This window comes from Alosa pseudoharengus, unplaced genomic scaffold, assembly GCF_046254945.1.
Source record: "Alosa pseudoharengus isolate Yale_2024_CS ecotype anadromous, Long Island Sound unplaced genomic scaffold, YU_APseudo_1.1 YU_APseudo_1.1_scf_16, whole genome shotgun sequence".
In the NCBI taxonomy this organism is placed as follows: Eukaryota; Metazoa; Chordata; class Actinopteri; order Clupeiformes; family Clupeidae; genus Alosa; species Alosa pseudoharengus.
Window position 1 is genome coordinate 17,308,241 of NW_027468630.1, and position 27,676 is coordinate 17,335,916.

The following is a 27,676-nucleotide window of genomic DNA, read 5'->3' on the forward strand; positions in this document are numbered from 1 at the left end:
GCTAGGGCGAATCCGTCACAGCGACCTAGATAAGGGATGTGAGGGATTAGTGCTGGCCAGGCGAAGGCGGGGGGTGAGGTGGGCAGCGTTTGGAGGTGCGGGCTTGGTGGCGTGATGAATGGCGCGTGCCGAGGCCCTGGCTAATAATAGGCACCGAGGGGGGGTGACGGGAGGCGGGTGCGGTGGCGAGGCTGGCATCTCCTCGCGCACCAGGTGACCTGTTTGTGTAAATACAAACAGAGGCTGAGCAAACAACAGCTGCTCCATACCAACCAAACACATCTGGCTGTTGCCATGGAACCTACAGGTCCAGTGGGGGTGTTTATGAGTGTGCGTGTGTGTATGTGTTTGTGTGTGTGTTGGGGGGGGTGGGTTAACAGTACTTCAGTGTTTGCAAAGGGGATTTGACTCTAGTCATGGTTCACAGAGGGCTTTGGCATGTTTGTTTAAATCTATGTGTGTGTGTGTGTGTGTGTGTGTGTGTTTGGAGTGTAGGTCAGAAGACCAGGGATAATGTAAATATTTTCCTCTGCATCCGGCTCTGCAGAGGGATCATAATAATACTAATAAAAAGCCCACACCAATCAGAGTCCAATTATGTGTGCGGAGCCCCGGCGGGCTAATGTGGCGTCCCGTCCTTGCTAAAGAGACTCGCGGCCGTCCATTACCTCTCCGTGCCATTAGTCCAGCCGCGGCGCGGCGCAGCGCCGACACCACCCCACCGGCAGCTCTGGCGCCGGACGCTTTTAAACAACCTCCAGTCTCAGCGACAGTGTTAATGAGATCCACCAGCAAACAGGTGCATGCTCAGTCCCATGCCCTCTGATTGTGTGTGTGTGTGTGTGTGTGTGTGTGTGTGTGTGTGTGTGTGTGTGTGGGGTGGGGGGTGTTTGGCTCCTCTCTTGTGACAATGAGCAATGAGGTGAACATTTGTGACAATGAGGGGGAAAAGAAAGGCTCTTTCTTGAGGATGTTTGAAGTAGTCAACGTTGTCTAGATTCATTCAAATGTCTACTGAGGACTCAGGTGTGCCTCAGGACGTGGCCTTCATTAGCAATGCACAGCAAAATAATAATGATGGCGCCAATGGAAGAAAAAAACAGCCCTCAGAAAGCTGGGCCCACTTGTTTGATCGGTTCAGTGAGATTTACAACAGGGGACATGTGGAGAGATTACCATTGTGTTATGAAGTGGATGAACTTCTCACTGAAATGCCCCATTGGAAGCACAGGAGGGTCCTGGAAGACAGAAATAACAACAATACAAGACATTAACCAGGCAGACATGGTGAACCAGAGAGAGGGAAATAAGGAGAGGACGAGAACAGTTTCACTTTTCTAAAATAGCTTAATGGAAACAACAATAACCATCATACTTCAAGGGCCCTATCTTGGCGATCAGAAACAGATGATCAGAGGCGCAAAGGTTAAGGGCGCGTCCAGTCCACGTCGGGCACGTTGTTCAAAAGGGTTGTTCTTCTGTTTCTTAATCAGTCATGGGTGTATTTTGGGCATAACATCCTTTAAACCAGTGAGAGTGACATCTGTCATTTCAGCAAGCAGCAAGCAGTGCAACTTCAAACAGCACATCGGTATTTTGATAGTCAGCGGCGCATTTGAAGGAATGTGAGATGTCCGTGTATGGAACAGAGGGATTCCACTAAACCTTAATTCTGATGTTTGCATGTGAAATGTCCGTGTATGGAACAGAGGGATTCCACTAAACCTTAATTCCGATGTTTGCATGTGAGATGTTCGTGTATGGAACAGAGGGATTCCACTAAACCTTGCTTTCCTAAAACCTGTTTGTGACTAGCAGAGTATAGCCTACATGCATCTGCACTTGCCTATTATTATAAATATAAGTTAAATTAACACATTAACACTTATTATAAGTGAAATTAACTTCACTGTGGACTCATAGTCAACAACAAAACAGTTCTACACAGTTATTTACTTTTACTATTGACTGATAAGGGGTTACCATCAAAAACATAGCCTGAAAAAAACAACACTTACCCCAATAATGTTCGAATGACTGAATACAAATCCTAATGATATTTATCCTGCAGAGGAGTTGTTTGGGACTGGTTGCTAAGGGCTGCTTACATCTCGTGACAGTGCGTCTTCAGCTGTGCTTCATACTGTATGCGCCTTTCGCTATAGACCAGGTTTTTCTTGGTCAGTGGCGTAATAATTTTTAGAGGGTGTAAGATAGCGATTTTTGAATCATGCGCCAGACCACACCTTGTCGTTAATTGCTACACTCCTGGGCGCAAGGTTAAATAAAAGTGGAGTGCATGGCAAAATTCATCCCTTTATTGAGTGTAAGATAAAAATAAACCTTGCGTCGCGCTTACCGCCAGGTGTAAGATAAGGCCCCAAGTCTGTTACATACTCTCACTCTACAACAATGACTGAAAAAACAACAATGACTAAAAAACCTTCAGAAACGCATCACAGTCATCTATCTTTTATCACAGTGGAGGGGTAAATCTAATTAGTCCAGACTGTCCTTAAAAAAAATGTCTACAGAGAACATTTGACCTTGTTGGCAAAGTCTGCCCATATGCGTGTGAGGACATAAGACTCTTTCTGGGAACACCTGAACCCACTCTTTGTATTAGGTGAGCAGGGAGCCTGATGCCATGAGGTGAGGGAGAGGGAGCGGGCAGGGCTTACTGTTGCTACGTGAGGACAAAGACAGAGAAGAAGACACACTGGCACTGCTGGCCAGCAGGTACGGGAATGGGACAGAGACAGACAGACAGACTTACATACAGACAGACAGGCAGACATCAAAATAGGGGATACAGATGAGCATGTCTACAGCAGAATGGCTATGCCGACCAAACAATTCAGATAACAGTAGGAATAAGTCATAAAGATCCACAGATCACTCTGTCTTGTGCATGAATTAAATCCATGTGGGTTTTGTGCTCAGGATCTTGCTTATGGTGTTGAATAAGTAAATAGAGTTTACATAGTTCTTAAATTAGCTGTAATTAGACTTTGCACTTTGCCCAGCATTTAAAAGAGGGCCCTGAGTGTGTATGTGAGTGTGAGTGTGTGTGTGTGTGTGTGTGTGCGTGCGTGCGTGCGTGCATGTGTGTGTGTGACTGTTTTTCAGGGGCTGTGAGCCGTGACGTGTTGAACAACTGCGCATGAGAGGGCCAGGACACACACCCCAAACCCCGCCCTCTCTTAATCACCCCAGAGGGAGGGACTCCGACCAATCAACAGGTCCGCCTCTCCATCTCCATGTCATCAACCCCGCCCTCACCTCACAATACACAAGTACACACTAATGATCATGCCACCGTCAGCTCTATGGGACGTATGGAACAAATCACCCTACGCAGCTCTATGGTACATATAAAACAAATCACCCTAAGCATCTCTATGGTAAATACGGAACAAATCACTCTACGCCACTCTACGGTAAATACGGAACAAATCACCCTACGCAACTCTATGGTAAATACAGAACAAATCACCCTACGCAACTCTATGGTACATACAGAGACATTAGTGACCAAACCACCAGGTCTATGGTACATGAGGAAACACACTTGATTAAACCAACCTAAGGAGGTCTATGGTGGACCAGTGCAGCTCATATCATCTTTAAGGGAAAATAAAGCAAAAAGCCGTTTGGCAATTGGGGGGCCCAGTCAGGCGTGATGAGGCCAGGAAGGCGTACGGCTCAATTTCTACACAGCAGGCAGACGTAATGAAATCAAGCTCCTGAAGCCGGTCTCTACCACCATCTAATTAAAGCCAACAATACACAGACTCAGGCTGATGGCAAAAATAACAAGAGTTGGGGGGGGGGGGGTGGGGGGGTGGGGACACTTAACAACAGCCTGAACCCTTCACTTGCTCCCATTTGCCATATAAATACCTTAAGGCAGCTTCCTCTTCTCCCTCTCGTGTGCAGTCAGCTCTGCACCCCCCTCCCCTACTCCAGTTCCCTTGCCCATCCAGCTCTGCCCCCCATGAAGCATGATCCATGCACCTATTTAAATCAACAACACAGGCCCCACTGCTGCATACATCTATTTAAATCAACAACACAAGCCCCACCGCTACATACACCTATTTAAATCAACAACACAGACTCCACCGACCAACCTAATCTGGCTGCATGTCCAGTGGGCCCTGGCTGCTCAAATGAATGATATTCCATTATATCAGCCAACCCTGCAGCACTGTGAAAGGCCTGAGCGTGTGTGTGTGTGTGTGAGTGTGTGTGTGTGTGTCAGCCATGGTTGGAGAGAGAACACAAACTGTACAATTTGCTTGCAACCAGCTCACATAACAGGCACACATGCATGCATTCATTACAACACCAGAGCAATCGGTGGAAAGGTGTGTGAGTGTAAGAGTGTGTGTGTGTGTGGTGAGGGTGGAGAGCTTTGCTTTGATGTATCCTGAGCAAGAGCCATGTTGCAGCCCATGATGAAAGCGCAGTAGCATTATGCGTGCGGGGCGGTCATTACCAGACACTACAGGCCCCCCACACAAACCCAGGGCCCACGCCCGCGTTCTCCCTCTTCCTTGTGCCCAAACAATACAAGCAGTAAATATACATGTAATTGCCAGCCACCAATTATCAGGCAAAATGAGATCCGTAATTACAGCGGTGGAAATGAAGGAGCAGGGCTTATTAGTGTGTGTCTGTTCCTCAACAAGTACACACACACAAACACAGAGCAGGGACAGAGAGAAGGGAGGAGAGGAGAGAGGGAGGAGAGGAGAAAGGGAGGAGTGGAAAAGAGAGGAGAGGAAAAGAGAAGGGAGGAGAGGAGTGGAAAGGAGAGGAGAGAGGGAGGAGAGAAGAGAAGAAGAGGAGAAGAGGACAGAGGGAGGTTAAGAGAGAAGAGGAGAGAGTAAGGACAGGAAAGAGGAGAGGAAAGACAGGAGAGAGAAAAGAGAGGCGAGAGGGAGGGAGAGGAGAGAAGAGGGAGGACAGGGAGGAAAAGAGAAGAGAATAGAGAAAGAGGAGAGAGGAGCAAAGGGGAGAGGAAAGGAGAGGGAGAAAAGAGAGGAGAGGAGAGAGGATGAGTAGAGAGGAAAGGGAAATGCAGAGAACTAAAGACATTGAAAAGGGAGACAGGGAGGCACACACACAGACACACAGAAACTATCAAGGTAGCAGAGGACAAAGACAGAACCAGTTGTGTGGCCCTCACCTGTGTATGCCTATCTGTGTGTGTCTCTGAATATACACACAGTCACACACACCTCTTCATTCGTCACTTCACCCTGGTGACCGCTCTGCCAACTGTTTATTTATCCCTGCAGTCCCATGGCAACCCCTTCCCCTCACACCAATATTAATGGCGGCTTCAGTAATAATAATAATAAAAAAGACCTCAGCCGACCGCATGCAGCCACATTCAAATGTCACAAGAACATCGGTCACTCAGCACCTCGAATTCCACCCTGCACATAGCGCAATGACAAGTCTGAGAGATCAGAAATGCAACCACACATAATCGCACCGCGCTCCAAACGTCATTTGCTTATGTTGCAAAAAAAAAATATATGTGTGCAGAGTGTTTGATGTTGAAGGAGCTGTTTAATTAACTTCATGTTCTCCCACTCAAACCTGCCGCGACCTCGGAGATGACTCTCCTCTCCTCTCCTCTCTCCTGCCGTCTCGCCTCCTTTCTCTAAGACCCAGGAGACCTCTCTGTCCGCACGCTGTTCCAGCCACCTCCAGCACACTCCAGCTCCACCCCTCACTCTTTTTCTCTCTCTCGCTGTCTCTCTCTCTCTCTCTCTCTCTCTCTTTCTCCTCTTCTTTCCATTCCCTCTTTCTCTTGCTCTCAGATCAGCTGAACTGGATTACCCAGCGTCGCTCTCTTCCTCTCTCCTTCCTCTCTCCTTCCTCTCTCCCTCTCTCTCTCTCTCTCTCCAACCCTGAAAGTTTTAATTTAGCGCAAGCGTCTCCTAAGCCCTTGGTCAGATGGAATGTAGGTGGCGACCGTCCGGCGAGCTCTCGCCTTGGGGAGGAGGGCAGGCGGAGGCGGCGCGGGATGGGCGGCGGCAGAGCGGTTTAGTCAGTGCAAGGGCGACGGAGGGAAAACAGTTTGAGTGATGCCTATGCCGCATGAGTAATGAACAGGTCAGAGAGGTCAACCTATTACAACTGCAAGCGCTTAATTATTAATTACAATCTATACAGGAAGGGACAAGTTCAGTATGTTTAATGTGTGGCTATGCTAGCTGCTCCTCCACACACACACACACACACACACACACACACACACGCACACACACACACATACACACACACAGTCCTCGTCCTCTCTTGGCATTTTGTTATTAGCACGTCGTCAGCAAGTAGTTCAGGCAGAAAGGAGAGGAGAGAAGGTCCCACTGACATCTCTGCTAGCACACAAACACACACACACACACACACACATAAGCATGCATGCACACACACACACACTCACACCCCAGCAGAGACACACACTCGTCAGTCATTAATGAAAATGACTTTGTAATTATACGCGCAGGAGTAAAGAGCACATTGAATCAAACAGTTACACAAGTAATCATTTTGCTCAACCACGGTTAAACACTGCGAGACACGCTCCCCTAAATTCTCGCTTAAATTGCGGCAAGATTTAGAGTTTAATTAGCAGCGTATAAAAATGTGCGATGGCCTACTTTCAGCAGTTTCCACTCAGACACTCCGGGAGCCGAGCCACACACAAGAACATTGAGAGACTTGTGAGTAAGTAAATGTGTCACACACATTTAAACGGTTCCTTTCTGTAAATGAACTAGAACCTACATGACATTAAACAAACACTAAACACAGAACGCACACACACACACTGCAGAGGTCAGTGGTGCAGCTGAAGTTGTGGATGGGGAGGCAGGAGAGTAAAATGCCGTCCTAACTGTCCCTGACCCTGGTCTGTGTTAAGTGCTCTGCGTATCCAGGTCGGAAAGTGTGTCAAGGTTTTGGGAACACGTTGCGGTGGATCCGTGAGGTCAAGGTTAATGCTACACACAGAGTGGCCTTAGCCCCTCTGCTGCACGGCCTGGTCATGCTACATTACCTCTGGTGTGAGTGTGAGTGTGAGTGTGTGTGTGTGTGTGTGTGTGTGAGATACTGCACTGAAATCCAAAATGAAAGTGCCCATTCTCTTTGACTCAGAACTGCTTTGTTAAAGGAATTCTATATCTTTTTTTTATTTCAATTACAAGCACACATTACTGGTGTTTGACTGCCAGTGTATATACCACACATGTTTATCACACTTCTTTACTGATGCCTGGCAGGCATTAACAGCTTGATGTGTTCGAGGCTTGCCTTGCTCAAGCCTTTCAGTTTGTGTGTGGTGCAGCATTTCCCAACAACAAAACATTCTTCATAAGCGTCCTGGTTCTAACATGGTGCTCTATTGTTCTGTTAATGTGTTAAGTTCTAGTTCTCAGTTTCTGTACTGTAGTCCAGTCTGTGGCAAGTCTTCCTCGAAACAGAGATTCTAATCCTAAGGAACATCCTGGTTAGATAAAAAAGTAAATAAACACACAAATAAGCAACCAGTCAGTCTTCAGTTATTGTCAGTCATGGACTCTTGTGTTTAGGCCTGGTAATTAGGCCATGTTGTAACCTTTAGGCCCTGTGTTCTAGCAACATAACATTCTTAAGGGATCCAAACCAACTCTAACCAACTCTAAACGGCTGTTTATTATTCTATTGTGTACAAGTACTACAGTAGTTCTCTGTTCTAGATCTCTGCTGAGATGTTAATACTGTGGCCTGTGTACGCTAGCCAATGCTGTGGGCGGCTCTGCTGTGGTTCTAGCGAGGCCAGCTCTGTGGTTCTAGCGAGACCTGCTCTGATCTCGGGTGCCCAGGGCGGTTATGGGAAGGCCGGGTGGGGCTGCACGGGCCGAGCCGCTCCAGCACCCTGCTTCATTAGGAAACAAAATATAAGCTTTCCACTCCATTAGGAATGACTTTAGGAGCGAAAGCACATAAGCAGCCGACTCACCTCATCAACAATGCACTGCAATAACTGGAGAGGCTAGAATGAGGAAGGCAGGAAGTAGAAAGAGAGAGAGAGAGAGAGACCAACAGGGAGAGAGAAGGAGAGAGAGAGAGGGGGAGAGAGAATGAGGGGGAAAAAACATTAGACAACACACAATTTTCTTACAGTGCTCCGGCAACAAAATCATTAATGCAATAAAAAGGTAGCAATTGAGATTAATCAAACACGCCCCAAAAAGCAGGGGCAAAATCCTGGGAGAATCCATTGTGTCTTGAATGTTCTTTATTTCTAACGGCACTTAATCTAATGGCAGCAGTTAAGGAAGCTGGTGTATTATTTTATAGCAAAAACGCAATTTGGAGGAAGCTTAGAACAGGGCATCCAAGCGAGGGAGCGTACGGCTGCTGTTTGGGGCAAAGGCAAGGAATTACTCCCATCTCTCCCCTCTCTGTAAGGTCATAAAGACACTCACCATCAGGGAGCCCTGGTTCTTCTGAATCTGAAAGGCAGGGGGAGAAAAGAAAAGTGAGTGTAAGATACACATAGGATCGGATAGACAGATCAATAGACAGATGAACAGATTAAAAAAAGAGAGATACGGAGTGATAAAACGAGGGTTGCCAGAGCCGAGAGAGAGGGGATGAGAGTGGAGGCAATATGTAATTAGCATGTCATAATCAAAATGACTCACTTGGACACATTACGATCACTAAGGGGAAATTATGGCAACCCTGGTGGCAATTTGTGAGCATGTGTTCACGTCATTTACATAATGAAAATACACAAGTGTTAATAGCCCGCTACTCATTTAGTGTGGAGAGAGCGCAAGGAAGGGAGGCGAGGGCATTAATTTCAAACGCGCTCGTCTTCTTCCTTCATCCCCTTTGGCTCGTGCGGCCGAGTGGAGGGGGGAAAGCCACGCGGACTTGGATGTGTCTCACGGATAGGACTGCCGATGACTAGAACACCAAGGCATCACACTTTTTTTGTTGTGCCTATTTCGATGCTTTGCTGATTGAATTGCAGTCCTTAAATGTAGAAAATAGGATTCTGTGATGGAACAGAATGTAGGCACACTAAAAGAACCCCAGGGTGGCCAGTTATTTTGTTGGGCACAGTATTACGTTTTTTTTTTTTTTGTCTGGCACCTTGCCTGTGCCAATGCTCATTTCTTTGTTAACTAAGTTTGTAAATGAAATAAAGGAATGAAAAAGAGTAAAAACTGCCAGAATAGACAGGTCAAGCAGGAGCAGTATAAGTATATATACTTTTTTGATCCCGTGAGGGAAATTTGGTCTCTGCATTTAACCCAATCAGTGAATTAGTGAAACACAAACAGCACACAGTGAACACACAGTGAGGTGAAGCACACACTAATCCCGGCGCAGTGAGCTGCCTGCTACAATGGCGGCGCTCGGGGAGCAGTGAGGGGTTAGGTGCCTTGCTCAAGGGCACTTCAGCCGCAGCCCACTGGTCGGGGCTCGAACCGGCAACCCTCCGGTTACAAGTCCAGAGTGCTAACCAGTGGGCCACGGCTGCCCCAATGAAGCTGTTTTTAAAGCTGTTTACAAATGGAAAATACCCTTGACATGTGATGGCTGAAAAGAATCTCTATGATCAGATTGTATTCCATGTACATTTTCAGTCTAGCATTTCTATAGATCATTTTAACTGCAGAGGTGATTCCACTGACCCTGTTCTATTGGCTGAGGGACAGCAGAGACTTTCTAATGAGGAGACACAGCACTCAAAGAATCTCCCATAGAAATGCATGGGGTTAGATCGTAACACAAACATGGCAGTCATCTACACATATTTTGCCCCTTCCGCTGCCAAAAGTTGACATGTGAATACATCGTGCCAATCATGTGTTGTGATCTCGTAGCTGGAGCGAGATTGGTGTCATGATTCGTAAAACCTTGCGCACATGCAGTTCTGCCCGAAATAGATGCCCGATAAGTGCCCAAAAAGCGTTACAATATGGCCGCCGAGTGGAAGGACTTGCCTAAAAGGACTTTGGGGACAGGGCTTCAGGAGGACCCATTCGAATATCAAACATGATGTTTGGCTTTTATGAAAACAATGTAATTCTTTTATGTTCATATTAGGCCCACTCAATGAGTGTTATGCTTTGCATCGGATGTTGCATCAATCAGATAAACAGATCTCACTCAGAGGAACTTGGATTACTTTTGGATCTGTGTCTGGAGGGCTTCAGAAAACAGCAGCTCCAAAATAAATGGAAATGTTTGTATAAAACATATTGAGCACATCAAACTGTAATCTATTTAAACTAGTGAAGGGAAACAATGATGAAAAAACACAGCCAAATAAAACGAACACAGTCAGAATGCACAAAGGGAACAAATCAATCAGGAAGCGATTCGCTGCCTGGCGGCTGTATACACATCACATCAAGTCTGGTGTCTTCAAAGATTTTCAGAGCGAGCCATTGAAAAAAAAAAAAAATCTGAAACAACAACAACGATGACAAAAAAACTCCATTAGCTCCTGACAAAGAATGCAAATTAATCACAACATGGGGTGAGACTGAATTAAAAGAGCCTTTTTATAATCAATGGCAAGGCGTGGATGAAAAACCCAGCACTCTGGATCGCTGGCTCAACCTAACTGACTCGTGGGGCTGAACAAGGGCCTGGCTATGACGCCAGCCCAAGCATGGGGCCTCTTTGTTGGGGCTCCTGACAGCCCCTTGCCCCCTCTGGCTACCCACTCTGCTATGCCTCCGATGCCCTTCAAAGCCCCCTGCACCCACCCTCACGTGCTGTCTAAACAAACTGACACTAGATTTGAAGTAATCTTAGTTGCGTGTGGTGCGTCATTTTACCGAGGCAGCGCTTGTGTGGAATGGCGTGGCATGGCGTTATCTTAGCGGCTGGCCTGATGTGGGGGCAGGCTGCGGACAGATGCGCTAGACTACGTAAATGACCGTTTCGGCGCCATGGACGCGTATGCGTGCTCGTGCACTGGCTGTGGCGCGCTCCGGCTTCGTTGGGCTCAGCCCGCAGGTGAACTGTCTGCAGCGCCATATGGAGCAGGGAAAATTAACAACGAGATGGAAATCACCGCAGCAGCAGGGAGTCTCCCTTCCCTCTCCAGCCACCAAATGAAAATTAAAGATGCAAGGCAGGGCAGAGAGGGAAAGAGAGAGAGAAAGAGAAACAGACAGACTGGGAGAGAGGGGGGGGGGGAGGCAATAAATTAATGGGGTGTGAAAACATGCAACGCTCCAGCACAGTGCCTGTGGCTCTATTTGCCAAGAAGAGAGAGAGAGAAAGAATGAGAGACAGAGGGAGAGAAGTTTCTCATTTTCTCCCACTTCCGGTCATTTGAGGGCAAATCACTGATCACACATCAAAATGCTCACAAAGCGCTGCTGGTCCCCACTCTAAAATACATAACTGGGGAATTACCACTTCCACTGTTTGAGATCTTGGTGAAAAGCTACAATCCTGAAGCCATTAGGCCAGAACACCCCCTAACATGACATCATCTGCTGCATACACAGGGGCGATACCCTAACAGGACATATCTGCTGCATGCACAGGGGCGATACCCTAACAGGACATATCTGCTGCATGCACAGGGGCGATACCCTAACATCACATCATCTGCTGCATACACAGGAGCAATACCCTAACATGACATCATCTGCTGCATACACAGGGGCGATACCCTAACAGGACATATCTGCTGCATGCACAGGGGCGATACCCTAACAGGACATATCTGCTGCATGCACAGGAGCGATACCCTAACATGACATCATCTGCTGCATACACAGGGGCGATACCCTAACAGGACATATCTGCTGCTGCAAGCACAGGGGCTATACGCTAACATGACATCCTCCGTTGAATGCACAGGGGCTATACCCTAACTGGACATCATCTGAAGGCTGTGTATGGAGAAGAAACACTCTTACTGACCATTTTACTCCTCACCAGAAGACAAATATAACATGCCGCTACAACAGCTACAAATAACGCACAGCTGTTTGTACTGTTGTACTCTAATGTTCCTCTACCCTTTCTGCAAGGCCCCATTCATGTTTTCCTTGGTGCGTCAATCAGGAAGTACGGCTCAGTTAGTATACAGGTGCATCTCAAATAATTTGAATATTATGGAAAAGTAATTAATTTCAAAAAGTAAAATGTCCATATGATCTTTCAGATGATTAAAGTTTACACCTCATGGAAACCAAAAATATAAATATAATATAAAGAATTTATAATACAGAAATGTCGACCTGAGAAGAGCCCTAAAGAGCTAACCAAATTAAAATACCAGCAATGGTTTCTTGAACCTTTAATCTCTCAGTCTGGGCAGGGCAGTGGACTTTTCCACTATATTCGAATTTTTTGAGATGCACCTGTACAACGGGTTAGAAACAGGCCTGGGGTTCCTTCAATGTTGCTTCCCTGCACTTCTTCTCTGGTTGCGAACTAAACTGAACTGAGCTGTGCTGAAAAACAGGAATTATCTGTATCATTTTTGATTTGCTCCAAGTGGGATATCTCTGTTAATTACAAGCCCTTGTCCAGTGAAAAGGTCATAATTAAAGGATCATAATAAATATTACATTACATGACCAAAATGGCCCTGAGCACCACAAGCACATTTCCAAACAACACCGGGATAAAGATGGAGAACGTCTAGTGATATCTAGATCATACAAGAGCAGCGATGGAGCGCCCATGTCTCTTGTGTTATTATTCAATGTTTGTGCGCAGGCAGGCCTGCGTTCGGAGAGGAGAGGAGAGGAGAGCGAATACATTAGTTTATGTAATAACACATGCTGGATTAGCATGATAATGGCAGCGTTAATAGCAGTTGCAGGAGCGGAGAGAGTGAAAGCACTTTGAAATGAGACATGCCCCAGGCTGTCCCCCTCGCCCCTCACCCCCCCCCCCACCACCACCCTCACACACACACACGTGCACACACACACAAAGGGTAGTGTGTTCCCCTCTATCAAGCAAACAATCCCAAACACACACACACACACACACACACACACACACACACACTTACAACCATAGGAAGGACAAGGACAGTTTTCCATACTTAAACAATAGACATTCTACTCATCTTAGGACCATGTCTAAAGACAAGGCATTAAAATACAATCCCCATGAAAATGATTAATTGTGCACAAAATTACACTCTCAAGGCATCAATGGTCTTGCTGACATACATTAATGTGAAGCTCCCTGAAGGCCCATTACAACCAATTATTACCATTTAGAAAACATATTATCCAAATGTTCCCTCGACTGGCTCTAACAAAAATTAAGGGCTTGTTTTATAGTCCCTAAGCTTCTAATCAAACGGGCAGTTACTTCTTTGGCCTGGCCTTTTTAATATAAGGTGTTTTTACTGAAGGTGGCTAGTACCTATGACATGGTCATCAGTAGGCCTGTACAGGAGGTTAATTGGCATACTAAGAGGTCGCTAATGTCATTGCCTGGAGATACACTTGCTAAATGAATACAGCAGCAGTAGGCTAAATTTCCCAACAGTTTCTTCAATACATCAAAATTAGCTGGTATACAAACAAACACCTCAAACTCTCATGAACGTGCCTGTACTCAAAGGGGTACCAGCTTGAATAGTGAAACTAAAAACAAAGGTCTGAGATGCTTTCTGCTTTAGCCACATCTAAACTGGCGAAGCTGCTGAAATTTCTAAATCCGTGTTGGCCATATTCCATGTGGCTGGTGCAGGTGGGCGCTTCTAACTCATAGGTTAACAGGTCCGCAATTCCAAGAATGGGATAAGCAAGACAAATCCCCAATTAGCATCCAATTAAAGAGCTGATGAGATTCCCAAATCCACTGGGTCATCGGCAGGAGTCGGTGGAAAGCTTGAGGGCGGTTGTGACACATGCATCAGTTCTATTAGCTATGTTCTGTATCTACATCTATCTATCTATATATATATATATGTATATATGTATGTTGTGTCGCATGTATCAGTTCTATTAGCTATGTTCTGTATCTACATCTATCTATCTATATATATATATATGTATGTTGTGTCGCATGCATCAGTTCTATTAGCTATGTTCTGTATCTACATCTATCTATCTATATCTATGTTGTGACACATGCATGTAGTTGTGTTCTGTATCTATGCATCAGTTCTATTAGTTCTGTTCTGTATCTATATCTATGTTGTGACGGATGCATCAGTTCTATTAGTTTTGTTCTGTATCTATGCATCAGTATCTATGTCGGATTATGTGGTTATGCACAAAATATACAACCCCAAAACAGAAAAAGTTGGGATATTGTGTAAAATGCAAATAAAAACAGAATGTCATAATATTCAAGTCTCGTAAACCCATATTTAGCAGCGAAAAGGACATAGACAACATATCAAATGTTGAAAATGAAAATTTGGACTATTTCATGGAAAGTATATGTTAATTTTGTATTTGATGCCAGCAACATGTTTCAAAAAAAGTTGGGACGGGAGCATGTTTACCACTGTGCTGCTTCACCTCTTCATTTAACACAATTCTGTAAATGTTTAGGAACTGAGGAGACCATTTGCTACAGTTTTGATAATGAAATGTTGTCCCATTACTCCCCGATATAGGATTTCAATCGCTCAAAAGTATGGGGTTTTCTTAATCATGCTTTTCATTCCATTATGCACCTAATTTGACAAATCTGGACTGCAGACAGGCCATCTTAGCACCTGGACTCTTCCTCTATGGAGAAATACTATTTAAATATGTGCAGAATTCATTTTGGCATTGTTTTCCTGAAATATTCAAGGTCGTCCCTGAAAAAGACATTGCCTGGATGGCAGTAAATGTTGCTCAAAACCTGTATACATCATTCAGAATTGATTGTGCTTTGCCAAATGTGCAAGATGCCCATGCTGTAGGCATTAATGCTCCTCCACACCGTCATAGATGTTGGGTTTCGAACTGAGCACTAAAACAAGTTGGATAGGTTGGATACTTGGATAGGCCCTCTCCTCTTTAGCCCAGATGAGTCCATGATTTCCAAAAAGAATGGCAAACTTTGATTGGTCTAACCACAGGACCTTTTTCCACGTTACCTGTCCATTTTAAACAAGCTCAGGCCCAGATAAGAGGGTGGTATTTTCTGTATCATGTCTCAATACAATTTTAGCTGTTACATTTTGGCTGCAGTTTTTGAATTGAGTATCAAACTGGGCACATAGACAATGGTCATTAGAGGTTTTCCTGAGCCGATACAATGACAGGTCTGGTGTTGATGCAATGCCATCTGAGGTCCAAAAGACCACGGCCATCCAATTTGTTTTTCAGCTATTTCCCCTGTTTGCAAATATTTCTTTGGATTCTCTGAATGTTTTAATAATAATATGTCCTTTAGATGATGAACTCCCTAAATACGTCACAATTTCATGTTAAGAAGCATTAAAATGACATTGTTTCATCATTTGTGCACACAGGTTTACACAGAGTGCTGAATACCACTACATCTTTACTTCTAAGAGACCCTGCCTCTCTGGGATGATCTTTTTCATACCCACTCGTGTTGCCAGTTACCCTAATTAGTTGTGAATCATTCTTCCTTTTGTTTTCTTTATCATTACACAACTTTTCCAGCATTTTGTTACCCCCGTCCCAACTTTTTTTGAAACATGTTGCTGGTATCAAATTGAAAATTAACATATATTCTCCATGAAATAGTCAAATTTGTCATTTTCAACATTTGATATGTTGTCTGTGTCCTTTTTGCAACTAAATATGAATTTAAGAGATTTGAAGATTATTACATTCTGTTTTTATTCACATTTTACACAACGTCCCAACTTTTTCTGTTTTGGGGTTGTACAATAAATCTGGGTCTGAAATGTTATACCCATTGTTTAAAATAGAATATGAGATTTTTTAAACAGTGGAATTTGCATTGATTGTTTAATAAATGAATAAAACGACTGCTGACCGGATTCGCTGACCGGATTCGTCTGGTCATTCCTACGGCAACCTTTAGTTTGCACTCCATGCCAGGCTTCAACTGAACCATCTGATTGAGCCGACAACCCTAAATCATTTTAGAGCAAGCTGACAATAAGAACAGGCCTGACGCTGGACCCAGGGTGGGTCACTACCTCACCTATATACTATAATACCTCATGCTTGATGACATTTGATCTTGCTAAAAATGGAATACTGCAATTAAAAATTATCATACTCTCACTAAAGCTGACTATTAAGTATATAAATAGTTAGGTAAAGGCTATCTTTTTCCAGCTCAGAACAGTTCCCAAACTAAAGCCAACTGAGAAAGTCATACACAATTCATTACTTCAAGATAGGATTATTGCAAGGCCCTTATTACTGGAGTCATTGAATCATCTCTTACACATTTACAGACTGCTTACTGGTATAATGAAAAGAAATCATATCACTCCAGTACAACTAGCCTTACACTGGCTTCCTGTAAAATATAGAACCTAGTATAAAGTTCCATTGACTGTTTCTAAAGCTTTAAATGGACGCATTCCAACCTATGAGATGCACATGTAATGCCTGTGCACCAAAATTACGTTTTTTTTAAAGTATATTTTTTGGGCTTTTTGCCTTTATTTGGATAGGACAGTAGGAGAGAGAGAGACAGGGCGGGATCGGGAAACGACCGCAGGCCAGACTCGAACACGGGTCCCCGTGGGCACCCGGACCCGAAGATGGCACGGAGACTGAGCCAGTTGTGCACAGCACGTTCCTTAAGGTCTGCAGTTCAGGCACGTCTAGACATCACACGATCACAACCGTGCTTTTGGTGTCTTTTTAGTGCACCAAGACAACGGTCTGCCAGATGAACTCAAACTCGCACCATCTGTGACTGCTTTTAAATCCATGTTTGAAAAGGCACCTCTTCTGATTAGCGTTTGGCAGCCACTGAACTTGTGTGGACCTGAGGAGGAAGGTTATCTTTGTATTGTATCTGTCTCTACCTGGATGTACTGTATTTGGTCTTTGCCTGGATGATGTGTTGTTAGGGCTGGAAGGCCCTTTAAATGTTCTTCTCCCTGTAAAGCACTTTGGTTGTAAATGTGCTATCGAAATAAATCATACTTACTTATTTACTATTGTTAGGTCCATGTTAACCATTGATATGAATATGAAGTTAATATTAACATAGGTGCAGAAAGAAAGAAAGTGAAGTTGACACTCACCTGTGGATATGGGAATGTACCCAGGGCTAACTGTGAACAAAGAAATTAGGAGAATTTTAAAACACTAGGCCACAAATTACTGTCTGAGGCCATATTTTTGTTGCATATATGCAATTACACAATTACTGTACAAATAAATATCTAGGGCCTAGTAGGCCTACTAAAAACATGACACAAACAAACAGTGATCCTGACGATGTGTTGACCAAATCTTTTAGGTTCAGGTTTAATCTACAGATGACAGCATCTGGTGGATTAAAAAAAAGATTTTGTATGGCTCAATGCCTCTTCACATGTATTGAGCTTCTAAAAAATACACAAGCACTTAGTTAATAACTAGAGTGGAACCCCCTGAAGAGATGAAGGATGTTGCAGACAGATACAAGGGAAAGCCAGGAGCTGAAGTAGACCTTTACATGAGATGTCCCTCTGAGCAGGGAGCAGGGAACGTCTTAGATCTCCACTAGACTCACTCCATTTATAATCCCCATCAGTCTTATTACATTGCGGGGGGACATCAGGCTGCGATCTTTAGATGGTTCCAGATGAGTGAGATTGACATTCAGAGGCCATTTTGTTTAGGTTAATATGAAGAGCCTTGGACCACTCACTCATGATCATATCAATAATGTTGACCGATACTTTTCAACATTTACATCAATTACTATTAGAGCTGTGATAATATCTTGTGGTATTGATAAACGCAAGTGAGTGGGAGGCAGGTGGTCATTTGTCAGAGCTGTGACCAGTACTGACAGTAACAGATTGAGAATCAATAATGACAATGAGAACTACTAGCAAACTGAAATTACAATGCTGTTTCAAAAGACCACCTTACTGGGGTGCTTTGACAAATGCCACACACCCTAAAGGACACGCACACGCACACACACGTTTGGAGCATGGACTGGTGAGTGGAGGTACAGTAGGCATGGAATGAGAGTGTAGTGAGGACACCCAGACACACATTTGGAGCATGTGTGTGTGTGTGTGTGTGTGTGTGTGTGTGTGTGTGTGTGTGTGTGTGTGTGTGTGTGTGTGTGTGTGTGTGGGGTGAAAGTGTAGTAGGGCTCTAATTACTGGGAGTTCTATTGGCTGGGTGATTGATGGCGCTCTGCCACACTGACTCCCAATCTCAGCTTCAACCATGCACACCAGGCCGCCACCGCCATCACCACTGCTGCTAGTGCTGCTAGTGCTGCTAGTGCTGCTAGTGCTGCTGCTGCTGCTATGCCAAACAGTGCAGAAACACTGCCGAGACATGGCATGTGCTGAGGACTAGCAGTGGGCAGAGAGTATACGGAACAGAACGCTTTGCGTACATCAGAGATAAAGACAAATCAGAGAGAGACATAGATGGAGATGAGACAGTAAGAGAGGAGAGAGAGAGAGAGAGAGAGGGAGAGAGAGAGAGAGAGAGAAGTGTGTTAGAGCCAAGCCCCTTTATAGCAATCAGTGGGAGTTCCTGAGAGTGATCCATGCATTGCTGTAGGCCAACATCTGTTTGGACAGCCTGCCCACAGGGAATGGAGGCATAGCTCTCCGCACGCTACTAGCCCCAGCGATCGACAGCAGCAGGGCACCAATGTTTCTGTGGCAGTCGACTGTGGCAGGAGCGGGGGATACGCGCACATCGTTTTAGACATGAAGAGCTCAGAGTAACCTTCAGTGAGACAAAGCAGGACAGACTTGCCTCCATTAGTGAGATGCCGACACTCCACACGTCCGAGTGGATGCCATACTGCTCCCCTGATATCCGCTCAGGCTGAGGGGAAGGAACACCAGGAAAGGTTACATACAGCCTGACTCTTTTTGACATGAACATGATCTCTGTTACATTTCTTTTAGTTACACTTGTTTCTGTGGCTACACTTATGCAAACGGCATGAGTGTAAGTAAGTAAGTAAGTAAGTAAATTTAATTTCTAAAGCACATTTAACAAACACAGCATAAACTGACCAAAGTGCTGTACAGTGGATAACTAAAGATAAAGACTACACAAATAATACAGAAAAACACATTGGACCAATAGTCATAAAAACATAAATAAAAGGTAATCTTCAATATCAGGGCACGCAACACAGAAATACATAGGATGAGCAGGAGTACAGGGTTGAAGTATGTAGGTGACGTAGTGGTTTGTGCATAATAAGGTGTGCTCTTGTAATACTTATACACAGTAGAAGTGGGCATGCAGGCGTGCATGTGTGGCTCTGGCTTTGCAGAGAGTAAAAAAGTACTAACGTACTACTGCTCTACTCTGATCTGATCTGATCTGTAAAAAAAAAAAAAAAAAAAGTCCAGTACTGCCATGGGAGTTCACAGCACTGTTTTATCCTGGGCTTAATCTCTGGCTCTGGCCTAATTATAAGTGAGCAGGAAGCAGCACGACTCCTGGTAAGAGAGGTAATTTATTTAGTGCTGGTCGCCGCCCAGCAAAGCCCAGCTAAACACTACAAAGAGTCAATGTAGCAACACAACGTGAACACCTGCTGCGGTACTGATGCAGAGGAGAGGAGGGAAGGGGGGGGGGGGGGGGGGCAGAGGGGTGGACACAGATCAAACCCTCTTCAGAAAAATGACAGCAATTCTTGGTGTGGAGGGAAAAATACTGAGAAATATAACGGTAATACTTACAGCCATGTAGGCATTCGTTCCCACATATGTTTTAGCGATGGAGTTCACCAACTGTAAAAAAAAAAAAGGAAATTAAAGACAGTATTAGCATTTATTTAACAGCTTTCAAGTCTATCCTGAATGACATCATCCAAAACACAGGGCTTATTTATTGTAGTGATGCAATGCCCCAATGAGTATAGAAGAGCATTCTAAACACCAAATGCAGACAACAAAATGAAATTATTTTTTAATCTTGCAGTGTATTGGGGCCTAGTAAACATACACTCAGCCCAAAAATTGAGAAACTGGGGGGGGGGGGGTTGCGAGGTGGCATCGTTCACATCAGAAACCTGCATCTAAAATGTATAGACTGTTATTATTGCGCCAGCCTCTACTCTCTCACACACACATGGTAGGGGTCCGCTGGGGCAGGAGCTGTGAATTGGGGCAAACAGTGGAGATTTCAGCGGCGCTGACAGGAGGGAGGGAGGGGGGGGGGGTGCTGTGCTGGGGAGGGTAGTAATGAGAGCAGTCCCCTGGTGGCTCGCTTCTATTTGGGAGCGGAGGAGCGTCCAGCACGGGGACTCTCCTGCCTCCTACACGGAGCAGACAGAGAGAGGCCACCAGGTGCCACGCGTCCACATTCAGCCCCTCTTCCAGGGGTCACCGTCGGCGTGGATCTCAGAGGAGGGACGCAGGGCGCTGAGAATTAATTAGAACTGGTGGGCACGTGGAGAGTGACGGCTGGCTATTGTTTCTCTCCGCCGTTTGTTGAGGTGGCACGCCTGTCCCAAACGGCGCCGAGCACAACACACACACACACACACACACACACACACACACACACACACACACACACACACACACACACACACACACACACACACACACACACACACACACACACACACACACACACACACACACACACACACACACACACACACACACACACACACACACACACACACACACACACACACACACCCCAAACACTCTCAGTCTTGGCTATTGTCTCAGAGACAAGCCCTGGTCGTGGCCTCAGATGCATATCAATGAGGAGACAGCGTGGACTGTGAATGGAGTAATTAAAACAGCTGGATCGCAGACACACACTGCAATCTGAGCTATGGTGTGTGTGTGTGTGTGTGTGTGCATGTGTGTGTGACAGGCTAAGTGGGGGAGGCAGTCCCAGGAGGGTCCTCTGGCCTGTGATAGGAGAGTGAATAAAAGGCTCTGACAGGCCAACGCTGGTGTGATTGTCAGACTCCATCACGCTTGTGTGACAGGCCACTCTCTTGGACACACGGGCCCACACACACACACACACACACACACACACACACACAGCGACGGGGAGATGGGAGATGGGGAGGGGGACGTACTTGCGTGCTGACTCCAAAGTCGCACAGCTTCACTTGTCCTCTTGTGTTGACCAGCATGTTCGAAGGCTTGACATCTGTGGAGACAGACATAGTGGACAGAGCTCAAGCAGAAGGAACAGGACCACATACGTGAGCAGATATGGAAAATGGCACATGATACACTGTGTGGAGGAAGTCTATTTTGTCACCTCTGGGAGCTATAGGCTTACTGGTGTAACCCACTTCGAGTGAATTATGCTAATCTAGGCTGGAGTGTCAGACTGGGTTATTGCACAGAGAAGAGTAGGGTATGTATAATTTTGTCTAGCTCTGGGGTATAATAATATAATAATAATATAAGCAAATTTTTCAAAAAGTTGGCATGTTCCTTTAAAGAATGATACATATCCTTATCTTCTCTGTGCCTGCAAAAACCGAGTCTGACAACATTAGCCTAGCTTGGCATAATTCACTGGAAGTAGGTTAGACCAGTTAGCCTATAGCTAAAAGGGAGCGATAAGCAAACTGGTCTAAGGAAAAGGCTTGATGTTGTACACACAAACAATAATCACCACTTACCTCTATGCAAAATCTTTAGACTCCACAAGTATGTAAGTCCCTTGACCACCTATTGGTGAAGTTGAAGCAGAAAGAGACAAGGAATTTATTTACATGTATAGTCTCAAAAAACATTTTTTCTGCACACAGGTTCACAGAAAGGCAGGTGCGTTGCTAATGTGGAAGAGACCAGTGAGTGTAAGTGGAGCCAAAAGACAGGTTGAGGGGAGGAGCTGAAAGACCCATATCACAAGCACAGCTCCAGGAGGCCTTTATCCAGATCATTAAATGGCCTGACAGAGTGTGTGTGTGTGTGTGTGTGTGGGGAGGGTTGGGCTGTGAATTAGAATTAACTCTAACTAAATAGCCATCAATGTTTGATTACGAGCAGGAATGAAAGCAGAGGCTGGAGGACAATAAAAGCTCAATGGAAATCACAATGAAGAAAATATCACAAAAGCATTGTGTCTGAGTGCAACAGAACCTCCGTACAGAGCATCACCAGAGGACCTCCAAAGTCTGTTCCCAACACTTTGGCATGCATGTGAAACAAACGTCTCCAACCTTCAAACACCACTTAAAAAACTGCAAATGAAACCACCGCACACAGAGTAGTCTTCAGATGGCTACAGAAGCAGGCAAGCGGCAGGCACAATGAGAGCTTAGAGACTGTGATGTGAGACGATCCTAAAATCAGAGGCACACAAGACACTTACGGCCACTGCGATCCGGCCTAACACATGCTCTGGCACCCGCCGGTACACATCCAACGAACCCCCTGCAAGACAACACAGAGTCACTGAACACACACACATCCAACAAACCCTCTGCAAGACAATACAGAGTCACGGAACACACACGCATCCAACAAACCCTCTGCAAGACAATACAGCATCTGATCACCTCCTGACTTCACCTGCTAGATCTCAAGACATCAGACATGCCAAGAGAGGGGCGAGCCAGCGTGGAGACATCCATGCTGTTCAGCAGTGCCCACTCACCGTCCATGAACTCAGTGCAGATGGAGATCCGGTTCTCCACGAAGAAGGCGCTATAGAACGTGATGATGTACGGAGAGTCGCACTGCGGTGGGGAAACAGGAGGAATTCACAGGTTCACTCTCTCAGCTCATACAAAAAAACACACATCCTCTAATCCTATTTTTAATTAGTTGTTTTTTACTATAATTGATGCTCTCACAATAGCTGCTTTCAGACATAGGTGTAAGTCCGCATGGTTATTCTGTTCATGTGCGTCGGTGTCATTCACACATAATGTCCACATGTTAGCATCATATCTGAATCACCCGAAGGGTCGGACCTCCGCTTGACAAAGATTCCGAATATAAGGCGGAAGTCATGTCTAAAAGCAGCTAAAGTTAGTGTATAGCTTACTGCTACTGTTTATTACTATTATGATGATGTAAAGTTGCTCTGGAAAAATGTGTCTGCCAAGTAACCATAACCATCACATGGTACAAGGAAACTACATATTCAGATGGTTATACTGACATAAACTAAACCCTAATTACTTTAGCAGAAGGGTATCCAAAGTAAGCATTTAGTTTTTGGCCCCAGCAGGACCACCTGGGTCTAATCATGATTGTTGTGGTGGTGATGCGCAACATACGTATTCAGTACTAGTTGCTTTCTCACAGATGGAGTTATGGCTGGCTTCCCAGACAGGGAAGAGGTGGATAAGGGAGGTAAGGAGTAAGCGGCTCTCTCTGAATTATTGAACAGAACTGGAGAGATCCTGCCACCTCCTAGTTCAGTATGCCACCAGTCACATCACACTGCTAATGATTCAAAGCTAACTTCAACTGCCGGACATCACAATGAGGAGCACCAAGAGTGATGCAAGAAAGAGCTTGCAAAGTGACTGAACTAATAATACTGTAGTATATGGTATGACAACACCACACTACAACAAGAATTTGTAAAGGAAGTATTCTGTTTCAAACAACAGGTTGAAAAGAAGACCAAACCTTGTAGAGAATTTCCAGCTCGGACATAATCTGCTTCTGCAGTTCCACAGTGATGTCCAAAGGGATGACCTGTAGTACAGAGAAGCAGTAGTCACAGTCACTCCCTACAACACGCTATGATCCCATAGTACATGTACAGAGGAGAATTTTGCCTATATGCCATTTACATTTAGATTTTTATCTTATGCTATAATGTTACTGTTTCTATATCGGCAATACTTTAACTGGCATTTGGAGCACTGATAGCAACACCTGTTTTATAATAATAATAATATAATGTTACATATTGTCTTGTGAACAATTTTCAATAAATATATTAACAAAAAACAATTCTGTTCCGTTGTTCAATGTAGCACCTTGAGGAGGATAGCCATCAGTAAAGTATACCCTGCCTTACTAAAACAGGCTAACAAATGAGATTAGTTGTCACATTTAGAAGCCATTGATTACAGGTAGTGGAGAGCCCCTGTTTAAAGCTCATTGAGAGGAGATCGCTTACACGACAGGGCAAACGGGAGAGCTTAGCTTAGCAAGACAGGCAACCAGTGGCAAGATAGAGAGATGGATAGAGAGATAAAGAGAGAGAGAGAAAGGGCCATCGACAGCAGAGGAGGAGGAGGGATGAAAGCGAGGGAGCCAGTAGGGATCAGCAGAGGAGGAGAAGGAGAGATGACCATGAGGGAAAGCAAAGGGATAGACATTAGTGAGAGTAGCAGCAGAGAGCCAGTTGTCAAGATAAACGAGGATCCTGGAAGTACTTCTCAAGCTTAACAGTCAACCACAGGAAGTGTGTGAGTGTGTGTGTGTGAGTGTGTGTGTGTGTGTGTGTGTGTCCTCTGTGGTGGCACTGTGGGCAGCCATTTGTCACTATCTATTTACAGTAGGAGACTCGGGGAGACAAATGTGCCAGTCACAGGTCACATTAAGATCCCCCCTCGTCTTAACTCTCCCTAATCTCACCAGCACACTCAGAGGGCGCGGGGTCAGGAGCAGACGGACGAGAGCCAAGGCGGCATCAGTCTGATGCTGCTACTGACCACAGTGTCTGTAAGGAAGTGGACGGCATTTTGATTAATTTGTCTCTTTGTGGTCATAGCAGTCAGGCAGTTTTTTTCTGTTGGTTGAGGGAAGTCCCTCAAGGAAACCACAAAAGAGTAGAGCCCAAGCTTACCTTCACTGCTAACACCCTCTTGCCCAAGACATGGTAAGCCCTGAAAAGTTAAAAAACATGTTTATAAAATCATATAATTATTGCAATGTCTGTGTGTAATTTGACATCCATGAGTCCATATGGTGTTTCTTGTATAATACAACGAAAGCCTTCAGACTCTCAAAGGTTATGATACAGGACATGCATTGTGATTCTGACGTCTCAGTGGTGCTTTTTCTCCAAATGCCTTAATGAAATAAAATCAGTAATGTCAGTAATGAGTCAGTAAGAAATACAAGCATTTTAAACTTTCAGCAGTTATCTACGCAGCCCTAAGAGAAGACTAACGAATAGGGCCTCCTGCAAAGAGAGAGGGAGAGAAGGTACAAGTTCACTCCAACTCTGCTATGGTAATTACATGCAATCAATAGCCAGCTGAATGTGTCTAACTCCGAGACTGCACCTACATCGCGATGCCCTTAGATAAGGACTTGTCACATGCTGAGAAGGTCAGCTGCCCTGCTCTGTAGCCTACATAACATCAGCATACTTAGAGGCCCTCTGCTGATCACAACAGCTTGACTGGCCTCTGTGTGCGTTTTCCCAGACGGGTTTCAGATGTCGGCCGTATTAACGGGCAAAGACGCAATGATTTAATTATAATGTGCTGTTAATCCAGACCGCTAGCTTGGGTTACGGGCTGGGGCAGTGGGCAAGGTCTTGGTTTACATAACCCGCGCTCCTGTGCCCCTGCCATCACCTGATCTTCCAATGGGACAGCTGCTCGGTAAGGGCCACGCACCAGACTGTTCCCCCCCGTCAACCCGCCTGGTTTGTTTACGGCAGGTCTGCAGCGAGCCGGTGCCGGTGCTGCTCTCCTGTGGTGTCGCAGTCAGTGGGCCTCTTCACAGGCCAGTAGAGTGATTAATGCCGAGTAGATAGGGGGATCCAGTTACACAGTCAGACACCTCCAAAGCAGCCAAGGGCTTTAATTAATGACGTCTTTAAGTGGGGTGGACCAGTAAATACACACATTTAGGGCAAAGACATAAAGATCTTGGGACCGCTGCTCAAGGTTGCACTTGTTTATTTTTTCTTTTTTTAATGGGATTTTTGTACAAAAAAAACCTGAAAAAGCTGACCATCTCCAACAGTGTTTTACACTTGGGTCTTTTTTGGTTCCTCAAAGGATTCTGAAACATTTTAGTCACTTATATTAAGACAAAAACTGTCCTTTCCACTGTCCTTGCACCTACCACATTTCCCATCTTCAATTTAGCAAGTTCCTGCTCCCACATCTGTGACATGTCCTGCCTGATGTCCTTGAGAATTCACTTAAGTTAATAGTTGCTGGGTGCAGTAGAACTGTTTAACACTGGAGCAGGGGATCCAAAGAAAGAACACCCTCTGGTTTCATTCTGGGGACGTTTCAGCCTTTATTCCATCGAACAGCAGAAGGGAAGAGCAATATAGCTCAGGCTTCGGTTGTCTGTTGGTGTGGAGTATGGGCATAGCCACTACTGCATATGCCATGAAAGCCCTCACAGCCAATGTCCTCACAGCACCCTCTATGGTAAAACAGTCTGCTGGCTTAAGGGATCACATGTGCTCACTGTTACAAAGGATACAAGGAAGTTTATTGTCACATGCATATAGTTACTGGAAGTAAGAAATGCAGTGAAATTATGTCTGGTGTCAGCCTATTTGTGCATTTATGGGGGGGGGGGGGGGTAAAAAGTGCAGTAGAAGAGGGGTTTAGTAGAGTAAGTGGCAAGGGCTGCATAAGAAAGGTGGGGGAGGATTGGGGGGGGGCACCAACAAGGAGCACCCAAGAGCAACAGGGGCAAGGAAAAACTCCCTTACCAAGGAAGAAACCTTGGGCAGATCCACGGCTCAAGGGGCTAACCCAACTGCCAGGGGTCTTGGTGTGTGTGTTGGGGGGATGACGGGGGAGATGGGATAGTGTGCTGTGTATGTGGGGAGAGGGCAGTGTGCAATATGTGTGTTGGAGAAACTTCCTCATGAGACAATGTGCTGTGTATTGGGGGGGGGGGGGCAGTGTGCTGTAAGTATGTTGGGGATATGTGTTGGAGAAGCTTCCTGATGAAATAATGTGCTGTGTATGTAGGGGAGAGGGGGGGGCAGTGTACTGCAAGTATGGTGAGGGGACTTAACAATGATCTGTGTAAGTGGTGCCTGGAATCATCCCTTGAACAGCATTAGCAACTTGCTTTTTTACATCTAATGTGATGTCTTACTTTTCCTTGAAGCTGCAATCAACATCAGCTATCCTAGACATCTGCATGTTAATTAAGACCAGTGGAAGATGTTAATTGAGACACTGATGGCAGCGCAGTCTCATGTTAATCACTGAAAGTAAAGGTTCAGATTGTGACTGGGTATTGATACAAGCCCTTGATAACAACTGACCACATTCATAACACGATTAGAATTTGAACTGTCCCACTATAGACAGATTTTTTTTTATTCTATTGGGGGATAAGAGACAATTCCTGTTTATGACACTTGCTGTATCTGATCTGAAATACTGCAGCTCAACAATAGAAGTTTAAGCCATGCTCAGGTCACTATCATCTGGAGAGAAGCTTGCCATAAGTGGTGGATAAGTGAAGGGTTCATTCACGGAGCGTCCCTGAACCCGCCGGCATGGCGAGCCAGCCAGGGGAGAGTGAGTTACAGTGACAGGCCTGCCACACGGGGCAAGGTTATCCAGCCGGCGGTGTCCTGACCCCCGGTAAACACGTCCCTTCCACTGT

General features: G+C 45.2%; 1 protein-coding gene across 4 annotated transcripts in view; it reads right to left on the minus strand.

The window, feature by feature from the left end:
- map2k5 (mitogen-activated protein kinase kinase 5) overlaps nt 1-27,676 on the minus strand; it is a 59,150-nt gene that overhangs the window by 17,371 nt on the left and 14,103 nt on the right. Inside the window, exons 9-21 of one of the 4 annotated variants that reach the window (XM_076287259.1) lie at nt 24,921-24,960; nt 23,750-23,818; nt 22,764-22,845; nt 22,479-22,540; nt 21,784-21,832; nt 21,226-21,299; nt 19,859-19,909; nt 18,915-18,986; nt 17,222-17,251; nt 17,000-17,074; nt 8,490-8,516; nt 8,021-8,044; nt 1,177-1,238 (exon numbers count right to left, since the gene is read on the minus strand). In XM_076287259.1, coding sequence (XP_076143374.1) covers nt 1,177-1,238; nt 8,021-8,044; nt 8,490-8,516; nt 17,000-17,074; nt 17,222-17,251; nt 18,915-18,986; nt 19,859-19,909; nt 21,226-21,299; nt 21,784-21,832; nt 22,479-22,540; nt 22,764-22,845; nt 23,750-23,818; nt 24,921-24,960 — 717 coding nt within the window. Of the gene's footprint in view, nt 1-1,176; nt 1,239-8,020; nt 8,054-8,489; nt 8,517-16,999; nt 17,075-17,221; nt 17,252-18,914; nt 18,987-19,858; nt 19,910-21,225; nt 21,300-21,783; nt 21,833-22,478; nt 22,541-22,763; nt 22,846-23,749; nt 23,819-24,920; nt 24,961-27,676 lie in introns of all 4 variants that reach the window. The other 3 variants (XM_076287257.1, XM_076287261.1, XM_076287260.1) reach the window with 3 other exon arrangements.